A 17,763-nucleotide genomic window follows, 5' to 3' on the forward strand; every position below is an offset into this window, starting at 1 on the left:
GCAGTTTTTTGACAGTTCAGAACAGCTGTTTCGGCAGACGTGTGTGTGCGTGCCGTTGAAGAAAAATTGTGTTTTTTTTCATTCATTTACCAAAAGAGTTGCGGTAAGTAAATTTTTAGGTAATTGGTTTGCATCCATAAGCAGAGGTATCTTTAAAAGCTATGCCAATCAGCGACTAGTTTTCCCAAAAAAAAACAAGACAAGTAAAGTAATATTGCCGTCACAGTGTTGCCACACTTCTTAACTCAAACATATGTTCAGAGCCGACAAGGGGGTTATAGCGTCGGTAAAAATAGCATAGACAGCAAATAACTTTAACGTGCCGTGGAAATAGGTTTTCTAGCTAAGTAACGTCGAGTAAACAAATGTGGTGGACCGGTCGAATGTGCGCAAATGTGTGTGGCGTATGGTAGCCCACCGTAGAACTTATTGAACATCCGCAGAAAACTGGGAAAAGAATTGACGGGACGGCCACGGCATAAAGCAAAGTACAAATCTCAATTACGATGAGTGTCTCGCGGAGCGGTAACACGACGCTGGATCTGGAGCCACTACTGGACGAGAGCCGTGACGACAGCGATGCGGATAATCAGAAAGGAGAAGCCACAGGCGGAGGTGCCCTGCTGAATGGCTCCTCCTCGAAGGAGCCTCGCGCCACCGGTGTGGGGCACCGGGATAGAGAGCGCGAGCGGGACGAGTCAGCCGTGTTCATTAAGAAAATCAGCAGCGCAGTGTTCTACGGACTGTCCTCGTTCATGATAACCGTGATTAACAAGACAGTGCTCACGTCCTACCGCTTTCCTTCGTTCCTGTTCCTCAGCCTGGGCCAGCTGACTGCCAGCATAGTGGTCCTGGGCATGGGCAAGCGGCTCAAGCTAGTCTCGTTCCCGCCGCTGCAGCGCAACACCTTCGCGAAGATATTTCCACTGCCACTCATCTTTCTGGGAAACATGATGTTCGGCCTGGGCGGCACCCAGTCCTTGAGTTTGCCCATGTTCGCTGCCCTGCGCCGCTTCTCCATACTGATGACCATGCTGCTGGAGCTGAAGATTCTCGGGTTGCGGCCCTCGACGGCGGTGCAGGTCAGCGTGTACGCGATGATCGGCGGGGCTCTGGTGGCCGCCTCCGATGACCTGTCATTCAACATGCGCGGCTACATATACGTGATGATCACGAACGCGCTCACCGCCTCGAACGGGGTGTATGTGAAGAAGAAGCTAGACACGTCGGAGATCGGCAAGTACGGCCTGATGTTCTACAACTCACTGTTCATGTTTCTGCCGGCCCTGGCCCTCAACTTTTTCACCGGCGACCTGGAGCAGGCCATAAACTTCAGCGAGTGGCACGACCCTGTCTTCGTGACACAGTTCCTGCTCAGCTGCGTCATGGGATTCATACTCTCGTACAGTACCATATTGTGCACGCAATTCAACTCGGCCCTGACGACCACCATTGTGGGGTGCCTGAAGAACATATGCGTGACCTATCTGGGCATGTTCATTGGCGGCGACTATGTCTTCTCGTGGCTCAACTGTATCGGCATCAATATAAGCGTGTTGGCCAGCCTCCTCTATACGTACGTGACGTTCCGCCGGAAACGGTCGCCCGATAAGCAAAGCCACTTGCCCAGCAGCAACCGCGGGGAGAATGTCTAGCTTCACACAGCTTTAGCTCCAACTCAAGCCAAAGCCATATAAATATATGTTTACCATATATCGTATTTTCGTATCTTCCCCCACAAGCGCATCGTATCTGTACATATATAAATATATATATATACATAGTTATGTATCTAACGAGTGTAATTACTAATTAGCAATTATGTAATTTTAATCACTTTGTACATTTTTCCATGCAACTGTTTTCTGCATCAAGAGTGTCATAAGTAATAGAAAATATACACAGACATCCGAGATACTCCTGCTTCGTCTCGTTATCGTCCCGTACCGTCTCACAGTGGAAATGTGGGAAAGATAAGCAATAGTATTTTGTGTGTCCCACTTCCAGCATGGGTCCGATGATTAGATTGCTCCCGCATGATAAGGGCTCTGAGGAATATTTAATGGAACAGATACTTCTCGCATGTGCGCCACATGCTCTTTCTATTGGGATCTTTGCGCTCCGTTTATCTATTCTGAGTATACAAACTACCTAAAGATATTCTTATAAATGCTGCAGTGCTAAACAATCCAGCAGCGCCATCACTCATCAAAACATATGTCTAAGCGTATAAATTAACAGGGGAATACGACTAGAATAATAGTGGAAGGCGTCGGCTATTGGATGCTCTTTCTCTCTCTCTTTCATTTTATCATTTATAAGAATGTTCAAAGCATTCTCTGTATTTTCTAATTACTCTTAATGTGTGTATTATATATAAAGGCATTTCGATAAGAAGGCCCCTTATCACTGAAAGTGAAATTAATATTTGATTAGCTACTGGAACGGAATGAAATGAAGATTAATACAGCACTTGATGTGCTACTGCTCTTCTACGTGGGGAGTGGAGTCTTTGGATACTTTAGATCAAGACCTGTGTACGTTCGCTCTAATCGGTGAATTTGCGCAGCACAAGAAGCTTGCTTTATTCGTGTATGTTACAAGTGACTCAAACGTGATAGTAAATTGTTTCAACCTGTTTACCCGAAAAGATAACAATGACGACATTGAATTTTGGGCCTGAAAGAAGTACTAGTGGCTCATTGGACCCCCGGCACTTTGTTTAGGCTATACGTATTTTGAGACTCCCCATTTTTTGATTGGCAGAGGTGGCGGAGGGCAGGGAGCTCCCGAAACAGGTTTTCCCAGTCCTGACCGTTGGGCGGGTGATTGTTCTCTGTACGAAGCAAAAAACAGTTGAGGTAAATCGTTATTCAGCGTCTCCGCATTATGGACAAATTGTTTACCTTACCCAAACTTGTTGCTATCGGAGGGGGGAACGTACAGATTGATAAACCATAGACACAGGTAGTCAGGGTCATGTTTATGCCTATGTTTGAAGCTTATGATGATCACGATGAGGAAGGTCAACGGGGTGTACATGATTTTGTTTCCACAGAACATGATGCAGCGCTGCTGGCGCCTCCCAGTGCCGCTGGGTAAACGTGGCCTTGCCGTGGTCACACACACGCGACAGGCGGTGGTCTCGGACAACCCAGAAGCGGAGAATCTAGACGGATTTGAGCAGCAATATCTAAAGGAACGTATTGAGATAACAACATTTCAGAGAATGCTCCTAGGGGCGGGCTCTTCCATAGCCGCCATACTGGATCCAAGACGGTAGCGAATCCCAAAGGATGTTCCTTTATTTTTACTAAGAGATTATTTCTCTGACAGCCATGACATGATCGCCTGTCTGGGTGAGACTACTGGGGAGGACGCTTTGTGGAACATTATGGACACCATGCATGAGAGTGAGGAGGGCCAACGCATCATGGTCGAGAAGCCGCGCATTCACACCAGCACCATTGACTTTAAGCGACTGGAATCTCTGCCTGCCGACACGTTTGGAGCCGCCTATGTGAAGTTTCTTAAAGATAATGTAAGACTAATGGCATCTGGGTAGGATTTCTCACTTTCTGAACCTTTCAGAAAGTCACGCCGGACAGTCGCATGGCCGTACGCTTCCTGGAGGATCCCAAGCTGGCCTATCTGATGACGCGCTATCGCGAGTGCCACGACCTGATCCACACGGTTCTGGACATGCCCACAAATATGCTCGGCGAGGTGGCTGTCAAGTGGGTGGAGGCGCTCAATACTGGCCTGCCCATGTGCTACGGTGGAGCGGTGTTCGGGGCGGTCCGCCTCCGTCCCAAGTGAGTTCGATGAACCCTCTTTCCCCATTGTACGCATTTATATGATTTTGTTTGGTGTATCTGCAGGCAGCGACGGGCCTACTTGAAGCATTACTTGCCGTGGGCCCTAGAGAACGGCAAGCAGATGAAGCCCCTGATGCCCGTCTACTGGGAGGAACGGTGGGAGCAGAATGTGAATGAGTTGCGCGCCGAGCTAGGCATTAAATTGTTGAATAAATTTTAAAATTTTATTTTTTAAAACGCCAATTTTTGAAGCTTTCCCACATCGATAACTATCGATCACCCGAAGATCGCGCAATGTGAGTCGGTCTGGTAGCCCTGCTCTCAATGTTCATATTATTCAAAGCACTTAAAACATTATTTTAGAAACAATCAAAAACAAGGGAGTACTTAATATTAGCCAATCTTGTAGAAAATGTATCTATCAATCGAATAAAATTATGTGTTAATTGCGGAAGATCTCAGGTAGCTAGTAAGATCAAATCGAATATCAAAATCGAGGAATATGATCGGAAAGATCATGGACAGGAAACGATTAACCATTCTTGTATGTGTTGATGATGATGTGTTGTTGTTGATGTTTTCTTTCCGTTTCTGCGCTGTTTAATGGCTCAATATTTATTAAACTCCCACCATGGCCGAGAAATTCAATGGTTTTAGCCACGACGATATACTCAAAATAACCGGAGTGAAGGAAGGCGGCAACGGACACAGGCCACAGAGTGCGGAAGCAGGTTGGTTGTGTGAAAAATCCTCGACAATTATTTTGTTTATAACAAATATGCTGGTGCGTTTGTGTGTGTGATTGCAGCCAAGCAAGCTCTCCGAAACCAGCCCGGCATTAGGCGCATGCCCGATAAGAATATCCGGCAGGCAGATCAAATGCGAAAGCAGCAGCCCCAATCTCAAGCGAAGCCTCAACAAGTTGCAGCAGCAAAGAAGACCACCACCAAATCGGGCAGGAGCACTCCCACGGAATCGACAGCACCTCCCACGCCAAACACTGACGTCGTCCCGGCTCAAGTTTCACTCAACTTGGACCGTCCGCTCTCCGACTCTCTGGTGGAAGCTCTCTACTATGGCAAGGCCTCGGCTCCCTCGACGGGCAGATCTGTTGCTACCACTGCCACGTATGCGGAAGCTGTTGCTGCTAGTAGTGGTGGCGTGTCTAGTGGCGACGGCGACACCAGCGAAGCGACAATAGATGACAGCTCAATACTGAAGATAAGCAATAGTAATAAAAATGGCACCAGCTCTGATGATGCCGCCAGCATACTGCCCAGCACCAAAGACTTGTCGCGGGAGGGCCTGAACACGGACTCGCCCTTCAAGGGCGTTTCTCTGCAGGACTTTGAGCAGCATCGCAAGATGATCCAGGAGCAGAATAAGCAGAAGAAGCAAATGCTCTATCAGGCCATCGAGCAGCACACACAGAAAACGGCAGCGGAGTCGCGCAAAATCGAGGAAATACGTCACGAACTCTCCAAACTGGAGAGCGATCTGGCCGTAGATGTGGCCATGCTGAGGAAGCAGATTGACAACGCTTGCATACATTTTGCCAATGTAGAGTGAGTATATTTCCTTAAAAAGAGAATGCGTGTTCATTGCTTGCCTTTGTTTATCTAGAAAACAATATGTGCGGATCGAGGCTCAATTCCTGAAGGCTAAGGTAGACCTGCACAATGCCTCGGAGAAGAAGGAACTACTGACAGAACATCTCTGCACTGTCATAGCCCACAATGAGGATCGCAAGGCGCAGAAGCTCACGGAGCTGATGCAGAAAGTAGGCCTGGCGCCAACCGACGAGCCCCCGACCTCGCCACAGAATCTGAGTGAATCTTAAATTAAATTAAATTAAATTTGTAATTTTGAATGCTCTATAATTTTTATGTCTATTTTTACTTAAGCAACAAAGTGCAAATTGCAATAAATAATGTGTATTTTATATGTAAATTTTAATGAAGCTAGTTTTTGTTGGCCTGTTGGCCAAAACCGGTCAACAACAATTAATTTAATTTAAATAATAATTTAAAATAAATAAATAAAATAAATAATTTAGTTTAAATAAATTAATTTATTAAATGGTATCACATTTGCTACATTTTAACTAAATTTTCAGGTAATTACCAAAGGCGACAGCTCAAAAATATATACCAAAAAATACTGACGAATTCTATTATACATACTCCAATTTTGATATTCCAGGGAATATAATTAGCTATAAAGAACATTTAGCCATGCCCACATAATTTTATCCGATTAATGAACCTATATTCGACTTGACTGGTTTATTTTAAGTACTTGCTTTTATATCGATCTTGTCTAAAAAAAGGTTTTAACGAAAATGGACAATCAAAACAAACGAAAGAGGATAGTCGTTCCTATTGTAAAATTTTGATATTCCGTCAAATATTATTAGCTAGATAGAATATTTAGCCATGCCCACATAGTTTTTTACGATTGATGAATACATTTTCTACTTAACTGGCTTATTTTAAATTCTCGCTTTTATTGGATTTCCCCTAAAAAAAGGTTTCTTGTAGCACGGAAGAAATCTTTGGGAGAAACCCCGTAAATATACCGTCAGCTCAATTTTGACCTAAAAAAATACCGAAAAGTATTAAAAATATAAAAAAAACATATGTTTTTTTCCGATAGTCTGTGACTGGCAAATTTGGCGTATTGCTCAAACTTCATTTTGAAAAACGTGCGGAAAAGTTTATAAAATATTTAAGCTATTTAAAATTTAAACTATGGCAGGACGCGGACGTGGAGGAAAGACTGGTACACTTACTGCCGAGCAATTGGCGATGCTTGGCTGTGTGAAAGACCTCCCCGTACAGTCAGCGCCGCAGCCGACGTTTCCGCCGGTAATGAACAAGCCCATTGCCCTGGAGGTATGTTTAAACCAGAAAAAAACTTGATCATCAGAAATATTTTACATCTTGACTTTGTTCCCTTGGCAGACAACAGAGGCAGAATCCTTTCAACTAATGTGGAAGGAGAAGTTTCTGAATCGCATGCGGAATTCGCCGTACTACGTTGTCTCAGAGAGCGAGAAGAAACAGAATTTAGAGCAAAAAGACTGGCGAGAGGTAAGTACTTCGTTTAAATGATAGAAAAAGAATTATGTTCTTGCGTATCTCTGCAGAAAATTCTGGGGCAAAAAAAGCCAAAAAAGCAACCCGAGTTCAACTACAGAGCCATGCCCAGGGAGCTGAATATGTCGAATCGCAAGCGACGGGGCGCGGATGCCCGACCCAAGCTGCTGACTAAGAAGACTGACATTGAGGATAGACTGAAAGTGCTGGAACAGAAGGAGCTGAAGACCGGCGCCGAGAATGAGCAGGACGATGCCAAGAAGGAATCCGATTCCGAGCAGGACGACGAAATGGACGACCCTGAGGCGGCACTAGACGATGAAATGGACGACGAGAACGACTATGGCAACAGCTATTTTGACAATGGCGAAGCCTACAACGAAGAGGATGACAACCTGGATGATGGCCCCGTCATATAATTAAATTGTGTTGGATCTCTGATTTACTATGTCGCCACTTCAATCTTATTTTAAACACATTTCAAATACAATATATATTTAGAGGGATGTGTGATTTAATCCAAATCCTTGGGGGGGCTGTAGTTGAAGTACACCAATCCTGAAGACTTCACCTGCAAAATGGTATTCAATTAGCATGTGCAGAGGATCTCAAATGGGCTGTGGTCAGGCACTCACGAATCCAATGGTTCCGGCCAACACCAAAACGCCAGCAATGAGAATGACATTGTATTTGGTGTTCTGCTGGCTGTACTGCTCCTTCCAGTCCCCAGCGGGCACGGGCAAATCGTTCATGGTGGAGTGCTGGTGGTGTCCGCCAGCGTGGTAGGCAGCGCGCGACATGGCACCAGCTGGAATTACAAGGAGGGACATTAATGAATTACCAAAGGCGCAGCATATTGAAAAGCTCAACTCCTGTCTCCCATTTGGGTGCATCACACATTATGTAATGTTTAAGGTTAGCAGATGAGCCGTGAAAATGGCCCCTTGCGCTGTACTCACCATTTCTGAGCAGAAGGCCCTGCTTGACAATGTTCTTAACCAACATGATTGCTTGAAAGTTTCTGCAAAGGTTTAAATTGTTTTAAAATTCGAGTGATTTTTTTTCGCTTACGACTTTTTGAAGGTGTGACCAGCGGACTTATCGATCAAATATACGGTCTGACCCTCAGAAATATACCATGTCATTTTAAAAAAATACCGTGAATATACTGACGAATTGAAGTTCGATTATACATATAATCGTTTTTGATATTCCGTCGAATATTAGCAGCGGGATAGATCTCTCTGCCCTACTTGTTTTAAGTTCTCATCTTAATGGGATTGTTTACAAAATAAGGCTTAAACAAAAACGTTCAACAACAATTTCCACGAATTTTCTTTACTAACTACATTTTTTTGTAGTCTGGCAGCCCTATGTAGTGTCAAGGCGCAAAGATACCGCGAAAACAACAAAAGTGTGCAATACCGACAGCGGTGCCAGATAGACGAGTCCGCTACTGGGAACAGCTGTTCTATGTCTGTGGAGGCGTATTATTTGCAAAAACACTAAGTAAATTAGGTTCTAGCAGCAATTGCTCTGCCCGGCGCTACTCGAGACATTCCCCAGCCATGCTGTCCATTGGCGCCTTGGCCAACATCAAACACATACTGCAGAAGGAGTTGTTCCTGGCCTCCGGCGAACGCCTCCTCTCAGTGGTGACGGTGGTCAAGAAGAAAGACAAGAAGCCCTGCTATCTGTGCGTCGTGACCACAGCGCCGCCGGTGCCCGTGGTCACCTTGTGCCTGGTCAAGCAATCTGAGCAGCGGGAGTCCGAGTACAAGAGGAAGCGCAGCTGGCAGCTGGACGAGATAAAGTCTGTCGATGGGCGAAACGAGCAGTTCGAGACGCACGAGTTCGACATTCAATTGGAGAAGCTCTACAAGTGGTATGCCCTCAACCTGCACGAGCGACAAAACTTCCTGGCCGTCCTCAATAGACAAATCCAGAAGTACGTGCGAGGTCCACGGGCAGAGTTTCGCAACGTTCCCAGTGCCTGGCTCTCGGAGAAGTCGCCGGAGAAGGTGGCCCTGGGTCGGGCAGCCCAGAAGACCCAGCACACCGATGACGAGGACGACGAGGAGGAGGAGGCCCAGGAGTTTACGGCGTTGACTGACAAGGAGGCCAATGAGCTGGGAAAACTATTCTCCGAGTGTGATTTTGCCATCAAAGATGCGGAACAGTTCATAGAGCAATTGTCTAGAGAACTGCACGATCTGGATGGGGTAAGTAGAAGGAGGTCCTCTATAACAGATGCTCTCTAAAGGGATGTCTTCTGCACAGGCCAACATACAAAGTGTGCTGGCGTCCGAGCAGAAGGTGATGAAGATGATGGAGCACATTGACAATGCAATATCCGAGGCGGATAAGTTCGAAACTCGCTTGGACACCTATGAAGATATCTTGGGGCATGTGAAGGAGACCATGGAGAAGATCGGCGGCAAGAATGCGATGATCGAAATAGCCAACAACAACAACATCAAACTAATGAAGGAACTCAACAAAGTTATCGTAAGAACCTGCAGGAAAGTATATCTATATCTGACTTATCCGATCATTGCATCCCTTAGAGCCAATTGGACTTGCCGCACAGTCAACAGCAGGCGCTGGACGAGCCCGATCTGAAGACTGTGGCTGGTCGCAAAGTGGCCATTGCTGCGGCGCAGTGCCTGCAGCAAGCCATGAACAGCGACATCGATCCGGCCCTGCTTCGGCTGGAGGCTGTACAGGATCAGCGAAAGCGCTTTGAGAAGTGGAAACAAAAGTTCTCGGCCACCGTCAGTCGGTTCATGAACAATCTGTTCATCCATCTGGGCAACGAGATTGGGGATATGCCGCTGACAAACACCGATCTGTCACTGCCCAATCACTCCAATGTTCATCGAGAGCTGACGCCCTACACAGAGTTGATGCACTGGACAAAGGCCATGGACCGCAAGACCTATGATGGTCTAATGAAGGTATACACGGCTTCTCTGAGCAAAATCTATGACAGGGATGTTAGGAATTTCTTTAACTTGGTAAGGACTCGATTTCCTCTTTAAATATTCTTTGCTTTAATGGTTTCCCTTTTCTCTTCTAGGCTAAGATGCAGGTCTCGGAGAAGCTGCGCAGCTCTCGCGAGGATCTGGATATGTCCACCTCGTCCCGTAAGTCGGCAGTCTCCACCATTCCCTACGGTACGCTTGGCATCAACCGAGATCAGTGGGGCCCCGGTGTGGAGAGCGCGGACCGTGTGCGGTTCGATGCCCTGCTGGAGAAGGTCCTGGCCGAGCTGGAGCCCATCGCCCTGCAGGAGCAGCTTTTCTGCATCAACTTCTTCCAAATGGATGTGATCAGTCCTACGACAAAGAACACGCAGACCACTCTGGATATGGAAAAAGCGTTGGACATGTCGCAGTCTGGAATAGCGGCGTTGACGGCATCGCCTACAGCGGAGGGGGTGCCGCAGAAGCGGATCGATCGCCAGATCAACGAGGATGTAAGGAAGCTGATGATGGGGCTCTTTGGCTGTCTTGAACCGGAGCTGGTCACGTTTATTCAGAGCTTTGAGCGGGTGGATAGCTTGTGAGTGAATGAAAATATCTGTCACTTGCAATTGCTAAATAATACTCTCTTCTAGCTACTCCCTGTACGTGCTTGTGCGACTAACGCAGCACGTCATGTCCGCCCAGGACACACATTCCTTCCTCAGCATGACCTTCGCCTCGGCTTTGGTACAGGTGAAGCGCAACTTTGACCGGTTTATGCAGCAGCAGCTGCAATCCATCCGGGAGGCCAAACTGCATAAACGCTCCAAGGCCATCCTGCCCTATGTAGAGAACTTTGAGAACTTCGCGCAGACGGCGGAGGGGATCTTTCGCAAATCGGACCGTCGTACTGATATGGAGAAGTGGTACCTGCAGCTGGTCAACGCTATCTTCGAGGGCATCAGCCTACACTCGCAGGAGCACCCAAAGACGCCCTCGCAGGTGGTGCGCATGGAGAACTACCATCACATGTACGCTTTGCTGGCCCAGCTCAAGGTCCCTGGCCTCGATGCCCTCAAAAAGGAGGCCAAGACGCGCTACAACGATGCGCTTAAAGCGTATGTGACTCAGTACTTTGGCAGGCCGCTGGAGAAGTTGAATGTAAGCGAACGGCAGTCATTGACCTCCAGTCGCATGATCTCTCTAAATGATCTCTCTCTTTCCTTTCGATGTCTTTCAGCAATTCTTCGAGGGCGTGCAACTGAAGGTGGGGCAGGGCGTCAAGGAGACCGAAATCAGCTACCAAATGGCCTTCTCCAAACAGGAGCTGCGGAAGGTGATCGCCCAGTATCCGGCTCGTGAGGTAAAGAAGGGCCTGGAGAACCTGTACAAGAAGGTGGACAAGCACCTAAGCGAGGAGGAGAATTTGCTGCAGGTGGTGTGGCATGCCATGCAGGAGGAATTCATTGCCCAGTACAACTACCTCGAGGAGCGTATCCAGAAGTGCTATGCGGGAGCCATGATCAATCTGGAGTTCAACATACAGGATATCCTCGCCTTTTTCTCGGACATAGCTCGATCTCACTGAGTAGGAGGGAGAGTGGATAAGCGGAGAAGCGAGTGTTAGAGCCTTTCCGAGATTTATATTTAAGTGCAATAGTGTTTAAAGCGTTGTTTCTGATTGGAAAATATATGGCGCGCACATATTTAAACAGCTGTTTCAAGAGAGAGCACCAGATAGAGAGAGAGAGAGAGCTAATTGAGAGTGATTAAGAAAACAAGCTTTGGTGTAGCAAGAGCTTTGGCGGAGCATTTGGCTCGCCGTTGGAAGTTTTGAGACAAGCTTTTCAGGTGATAATAAATCTCTTTTTGCTCTCTCTTAATCGGGAAAAGCTCTCTTTGAACCGGTAGGCAACAATGAGTCTCATTCCATACAGTGTTGCGGGCAACATTAACTTGTAAACCGTGTTTTAGTCAAAATACAATAGATACAAGTAATTAAAAGTAGTTAATCTTGTAGAAAATATATTCGTAAATGGGATAAAATTAAGTGGGCAAAGCTGAGAGATCTATATAGCTTGTAATATTCGACGGAAGATAAATTTGGCAATAGCCGGTTCACAACAAATGAGTCCCATTCCATATACAAATGTTGCCAATTGCAATACCCTGGGGGAAGTGGATGTTATAGAACTGAGAAAATATTTGTCATAGTAGGCTCTAATTTATGCAGAAACTAGACAGTTTCTGTTTTAAAGGTATTGTAACGATATTTTGCAATTAGTGGTCTTCATACAGAGACCAAGAATTGATACAGGAATCAGGATAAATATACAAGACTCTATTCAACAGCATGAATAGGCAAAAAAAATGCAATCTGAGACAAGGTCTTTATCAATTACGTTTGAAAGCAGCTTGGAAAACAGTACCTTTATATAATATTAACGAAATAGGGTATACAAAGGCCTGTACATGCATCATGTTTACAAACACCAGCAACATTGCGACTCTTTTTTTGTTGAACTATTTTGTTTATACCTTGTTTTAGTCAAAAAACAAAAAAAGCCAAGACTAAAAACTAGCCAATCTTGTAGAAAATGTATTCATCAATGGGATAAAACTATGTGGGCATAGCTAAGGGTTCCAGTTAGCCAGAATTATTCAACGGAATCTCTAAATTGAGCAACACGGCGACTATCCATTGTCTTGCTTTTCAAAAACATTTCGCGCTTCGTTCCATGCGGTCGTGTGATCGCGCACTCTCCGTCGTCCACCAAGTATTTTATTTTTGTGCATTTTAAATTGTTTCGTGTGTGTGCCGTGTCCGTGCTATTGATAACTCCCTGAAATGCAAATGCAAATGGTAAATAATGGCAGAAAAGCCGCAACGAGTGCAATTAAATGTGGTGCATATTTTAACGAAATGTGTAAACTCCCGCCTGCCTGCTGTTTTAATATTTGAGCCGCTTCGTTGCCCCACAGTGGCCGGATCCAAACCGAACAGAACCGAACCGATACCGACACCGATCCTCCTTCCTGTCTGCGCAGGCGTTTCTGCCCAGACCCCGACCTCACGAATATAACGACCCGTTCGACCAGTTTTCAGGCTGTCTCGTCTCTCCTTTGCATTTCTCATGCACACACGCTTCTCTTTTTTTATATGTTTTTTTTTTGTGCTCACGTTCTTCTACTTTTTCGGTTGCATTGTAGTCTTGTCTTTCCTTCCTATTCTCCCTCCTTCGGTTGGTGGGGGCTTTTTGGGTTTTTTCTTTGCTGGCGGTCATCGCATCGCTGTATATATTAACCAAGTTTCGCCTTGATAAACTAAGCCCCCCAAGATCGTCTCTACAAACACAAGTTCAATGCTGTTGCCAATGCAGTTCAAACTTCCGCCAAGCGCGCTCGAACAACAATTAGTTAGTACAAGCTCGAAATAAACGCTTTAACCTTACAATTACAACAACACGAAACGAACTGTAAATGTTCTTGCCGGATAGATCGTGATAACAGACCAACTAGGGATATGTATAGTGTACTGTACTACTTAGATTCAATGCAAGTGTTATCTATGTCATCAGCAAATACTGTTATCGGGGAGTTGATCTTGTGATCTTGAGATGTTGAGATCTTGAGTCATCCGACCAGGAATGACACTAACTTTTTGAACTCTTTCAGCATTCATGTAAAGCTAAAGGCAACAGTTTCATATCATAAATTTGAAACATAAGACGCTACTCAAAGTCCCCAGTTTTATAGGTACATACATACATCTTCATATCTTGTTACATCTTTGCAACCCTTTGGAACCCCATCCAAACATATACAAAAATAGCATAAACATAGAGAGTCTTTATAGAAACTTCATCTCTTCACTGTTTTCTGTATGCAAGAATGTGAGATGTCATCATTATTGTACTCCTCGTACGCGGTCTTTTATCAAAGTTCTCATTTGTATACATTCCCATTCTCATTCTCAGGCAAATATGAAATTTCCTTGAACGTCGTCATAGAATTGCTATTTGCTCAAGTTTAATTGTTGTTCCATTTTCTTATATGTACGTACGTACATATATAAAATATATTTTTTTGCACATGATAAGCAGTCCAGAATTAACGGATCCACACCTTCTGGAATCGCATGCGTCTGTTCTGATCTCATTCGCTCACGATATCTGGCAAGAGCAAAAAGATATCTAGAGAGAGAGAGAGAGAGAGAGAGAGAGAGAGGTGGTAGAGATATAATACTCACTCTTGTTTTCGTTCTTAATCAAGTGTTTACTTGGCACAGTCTGTTCCGCAAAGCCACAGGTAGGGGTACAGTGCAGGAAATAGTATAGGGCTGTGTAATATCCGCTGCGAGATTCCTGGCATTGCATCGTAAATATTTGCAGTTGGCCATTATCTTTTGTTTTTCAATATATTCATTAGTTATTGCAATGCCGAGAATTAAGGAAGGCAGAGGAAGGTAAGACGACATCCCCCCACCAATTCCCCATTAAGTTTGTGGTTCGTGACTGAGTCATCAGGTTTTTCCTCGTTCTTAGCCAGAACTAGAGGTTTACTTGAGGTTAGCCAGAGGCGGCAGCATGGTATGGCCGCGTTCTGCCTTTCCTCCCCATTTCTCAGTTCTGAGTTCTCAGTTCTCACTTCTTGCTCGTACATCGTACCTCGTACCTTTCTTTCTTTCGGTCGTTCTTTTGCAAGGCGGCATTCTGCTGCTGGTGGGTTCGTTCTGTTGGGGCGGGTGCGGTGCCTGCCGTGTCTACAAAGAGTTAGTGCTGTGGGCCGCACATTTCTTGTTTGCGACCGTTATTCTCTGGGGTACCTCTCGGGCCTAGACTTGGACTTGGACAAATTTGCTGGTGGTCTCTTCTCTCCCGCTGCCGCCGCTGTGCTGCTGTCATCAGCAGAATGGCTTGCTTGCCCCTGTACTTGGCTTCTAATCTGCACTGGGGGCACACCGCTGCCCCTGCCACAACTGCCACTGCTATACGTGCCGCTAAAACGCTAAAAAAAACCACTTTTCTATGCAGTTTTCGGAGCGTTTGGTAATCAAAAGCTCAAGCAATATGCACCGTAAGTGTGCTATGTGTATATAATACCAGTCTCCGTCTCCGACTGCGAACAGTAGGTAGTACAATATATGTATAGTATATAGTTATGCATGTGGAAAACAGAGTGTGTTGTGTGTGGAACAATGGAACGTTATACGATAAAATGTGTATAAATAACCCCAAACGGGGGTTGCATGTCACCTGTGCGCCTCTGCTGGGGGTGGGGCGGGGGCCTGGGAAAATGAAGTCACTCTCGAGAGCCCAAATAAATAAAAACGAAGCGAGAAAAGTTACAGCAAGTGCTAACTGAATATATTCATATCCAAACTGGGGGGAAGCGCAGTGAATCTGTATTGTTGAGGTTCTCAAAATGTAAGCCATGTGAACCACCCAGCAAAAACAGGCGCCGCAACAGCAGGCCCTGACAGCAGTGGCAGTAGCTAATAGAGATTGTAACAGATGCAACAGATGTTACTATATATTGCCATAGAGGTCAGTTAACTTCAAGTGGACCAAAATTCGATGCATAGGAAGGGTTACAGACCCATTATATTGGAACCCTCCGCTTCTTAAACGACTTACTGTGGTCTCTGAAGCCTCTGTTAGTTAGCAGCTCCAGTAGAATCTTAAATTATAACAGATTTGCTCCCAAGAAAACCCGCAGAAAGGCAGTGATCTCATCATCATCATCAAAAGAGTTGGAGTGTTAGATCTTTAGCAAAAAGAAGCACGTCACATTCAATTAAGAGTGGAATCACTGGATATGGCATATTATAGAACCTGTACACCCTGTACACCCTGGAAGGGCCAGCGAGAAGCGAAAAACAATGGAAAAACCCAACTAGAATCTCGAGCTCCAAATCCAGAGACACTCAGACCTAGAGCACACACAAACACAAACACATCACACACATCCCATAACTGGGGACCATTTATGGTGTCAGTAAGGTACACTGCAGCCAGTAATGGCCATGATAATGATGCCTCTTTTGCCTTTGCCTTTGCTGCCTCGCCACCAGAACGCCACAAAGTGGTGCAATTTGGTGGCATGGTGGGCTCTTGGCCGCGGACTCTGCCAGATTCCTCCAGCCAGACTGTTGCTAGAAAGTGGAGAATAGCAAAAGTACAAAAAGAGTAATGTAAAATAAAGTAAAGCATGCTGGGGAAAATAGCTCTGCACTCATTTTGGTAACTGACAGGCAGCTCCAAGCTCCGAGCTCCGAGCTCTGAGGGGCTTGGGTTGGTACGGCCTGGGGAACCAAGGCAGTCAGCTCTCGGCTCTCGTCCCCTTTTTTTTCTGTGTCTGCGTCTGGTTTGGTTTGTTTTCTCCGTGGAAACGTGATTGGGTGGAGAGTGGAGCGGAGGAGCTCGTGTCTTACATTATATATAGACCAGTTTCCTCATTTTGATGTGCCTGGTTCTAATGCGCTTCCAAAACCCTCTCTGTCTCTCACTCTTTCCACTTTTCCAACACAATTACCCCGAGGTCATTGCTGAGGAGAAATGACTTGGAGGCGAGACTTTTTTGATGGCATTTGCATGGGATTATGAGGAAAATCGGAGAAGATTTCCATTACCATTATCTCACAAAATTACCCCAAGCTATCAACAAATAAGAGTATCTTTTCGAATATCACATTTCCTTGCGGCAAGCTCAACGTACCACAAAAACCTCAGGCCACAGTATATTCGAATATTTCCTTCTTTTCGGTAATTTATTATGCCAAGAGCAGATCCAGATGATCATTTACAGCTAAAGGCACACAAATTTTCTGCTTAGAAAAGTTTCATTCGTTGATAAAGCTGGGAAAAGTGATGCAATAGTAAAGAATGCCTCTCAATGGGTTCTCCTTTATGGTTTTAGTTTTTCTGTCGTTCTATTTCAGTATCTCTGGGCTGATATTTGATAGATACGTTTCTGTGAAGCTCAGCACATTAAAAAAGATTTCCTTAATTATCGTGCGACTAAGTAAAGCTTTTTTTGGTTAGTTTCAGAACAAAAAAAATTAAAAAAAAAAAAAAAACGGAACAAGACAAAAACCCCCACTCCACTCCAACCACCCCATTCGCTTCTCCTATCAAAATATATACTTATGTATGTTTAAGCCCTGATTCTCAGCCTTCTCAAAGTCCCTCATCCCATAATCATAATCAATAATAAATGCGCAAATGTTCTGGGGCCATGAAATATGTATTTGCTGAATGCATGCTAAATTATTATTAAGAATAATTGTTGCTGAGTTGTTTGGTTTATAATTAGAAATGAGCCGGAAACCGGTAACTCTATCGTTTCGTAGCACGATTAATTCTGTGCATGTACATATGTATGTGGGAACATCTCCAATTGTAATTAGTTATTGGTAAAGAATCTTCTGACTGGCTTCGGCTTCGGCTTCTGGCTGGCTCGTCCATTGAATCATCATTAAGAAAAATCTCGATTGAGGAACTCATTAGCATTACGATGGCGCGCAGTATCGGCTAGCTATCTACTATTCGCTATCTCCCATTGGCAGTACTCTCTGGGAACCCTGTTCGGTTCTCCTCTGTTTTGTGTTGCATTGTGCGAACAGTCGAAAAGTCAAAATAAACAGAATTCAATTACACGCTGCTGCGAAACGCGACGCGCCGAACCGAACGGCGAACGAATGAAGTTGTAAATGCCAGAGCGACCTTGAGAAGTGGGAATATATGTACTCGGGTACCTTTTACCCTCTAAAAGCAGCAGCAGCAGCACTTCCTCAAACCCATGGGCATCGGCCCTATCCTCCTCCTCCTCCTCCTCCTCCTCCGTCCAGGGGCTTAGCGTATTGCCTGAGGTACCTGACGG

The 17,763-nt window shown here is 45.3% G+C and overlaps 6 protein-coding genes across 10 annotated transcripts; 5 read left to right on the forward strand and 1 right to left on the reverse strand.

The window, feature by feature from the left end:
- Positions 1-23: 23 nt before the first annotated feature.
- Positions 24-4,264, forward strand: Coq4 (Coenzyme Q4). 3 transcript variants are annotated; one of them, XM_015187685.2, is made up of 5 exons: positions 24-103; positions 3,059-3,279; positions 3,337-3,541; positions 3,592-3,815; positions 3,882-4,264. In XM_015187685.2, exons 2-5 carry the CDS (start codon positions 3,062-3,064, stop codon positions 4,036-4,038), a joined length of 804 nt encoding a protein of 267 aa, XP_015043171.1. In that variant the 5' UTR covers positions 24-103; positions 3,059-3,061; the 3' UTR covers positions 4,039-4,264. The 3 variants fall into 3 exon arrangements, with proteins under 3 accessions (XP_015043171.1, XP_033240809.1, XP_001353796.3); XM_033384918.1 differs by lacking the exon at positions 24-103 and adding an exon at positions 2,575-2,592; XM_001353760.4 differs by lacking the exon at positions 24-103 and having other exon boundaries at positions 2,911-3,279.
- frc (fringe connection) lies at positions 231-1,977 on the forward strand. The gene has a single exon (XM_001353759.4). The coding sequence runs from the start codon at positions 507-509 to the stop codon at positions 1,653-1,655; it is 1,149 nt and encodes a 382-aa protein (XP_001353795.1). The 5' UTR covers positions 231-506; the 3' UTR covers positions 1,656-1,977.
- Positions 4,265-4,408: 144 nt separating the features above from the next.
- Positions 4,409-5,681, forward strand: Gorab (Golgin, RAB6 interacting). Its single transcript, XM_001353761.4, has 3 exons — positions 4,409-4,549; positions 4,627-5,383; positions 5,442-5,681. Exons 1-3 carry the CDS (start codon positions 4,450-4,452, stop codon positions 5,656-5,658), a joined length of 1,074 nt encoding a protein of 357 aa, XP_001353797.2. The 5' UTR covers positions 4,409-4,449; the 3' UTR covers positions 5,659-5,681.
- A 765-nt stretch (positions 5,682-6,446) lies between these two features.
- On the forward strand, positions 6,447-7,422 carry Polr3G (RNA polymerase III subunit G). The gene is made up of 3 exons (XM_002135023.3): positions 6,447-6,712; positions 6,782-6,910; positions 6,967-7,422. The coding sequence occupies exons 1-3, from the start codon at positions 6,569-6,571 to the stop codon at positions 7,333-7,335; spliced, it is 642 nt and encodes a 213-aa protein (XP_002135059.2). The 5' UTR covers positions 6,447-6,568; the 3' UTR covers positions 7,336-7,422.
- Positions 7,353-16,463, reverse strand: COX7B (Cytochrome c oxidase subunit 7B). 3 transcript variants are annotated; one of them, XM_033385235.1, is made up of 4 exons: positions 16,458-16,463; positions 7,876-7,937; positions 7,552-7,724; positions 7,353-7,487 (listed from the first exon to the last, which is right to left on the reverse strand). In XM_033385235.1, exons 2-4 carry the CDS (start codon positions 7,919-7,921, stop codon positions 7,431-7,433), a joined length of 276 nt encoding a protein of 91 aa, XP_033241126.1. In that variant the 5' UTR covers positions 7,922-7,937; positions 16,458-16,463; the 3' UTR covers positions 7,353-7,430. The 3 variants fall into 3 exon arrangements, with proteins under 3 accessions (XP_033241126.1, XP_033241125.1, XP_001353798.2); XM_033385234.1 differs by lacking the exon at positions 16,458-16,463 and adding an exon at positions 7,991-8,122; XM_001353762.4 differs by lacking the exon at positions 16,458-16,463 and adding an exon at positions 7,988-8,061.
- On the forward strand, positions 8,485-11,594 carry Sec3 (exocyst complex component Sec3). Its single transcript, XM_001353763.4, has 6 exons — positions 8,485-9,138; positions 9,197-9,424; positions 9,484-9,933; positions 9,996-10,480; positions 10,536-11,043; positions 11,123-11,594. The coding sequence occupies exons 1-6, from the start codon at positions 8,485-8,487 to the stop codon at positions 11,468-11,470; spliced, it is 2,673 nt and encodes an 890-aa protein (XP_001353799.1). The 3' UTR covers positions 11,471-11,594.
- Positions 16,464-17,763: the final 1,300 nt, after the last annotated feature.

Source organism: Drosophila pseudoobscura, chromosome X (assembly GCF_009870125.1).
Source record: "Drosophila pseudoobscura strain MV-25-SWS-2005 chromosome X, UCI_Dpse_MV25, whole genome shotgun sequence".
Classification (NCBI taxonomy): Eukaryota; Metazoa; Arthropoda; class Insecta; order Diptera; family Drosophilidae; genus Drosophila; species Drosophila pseudoobscura.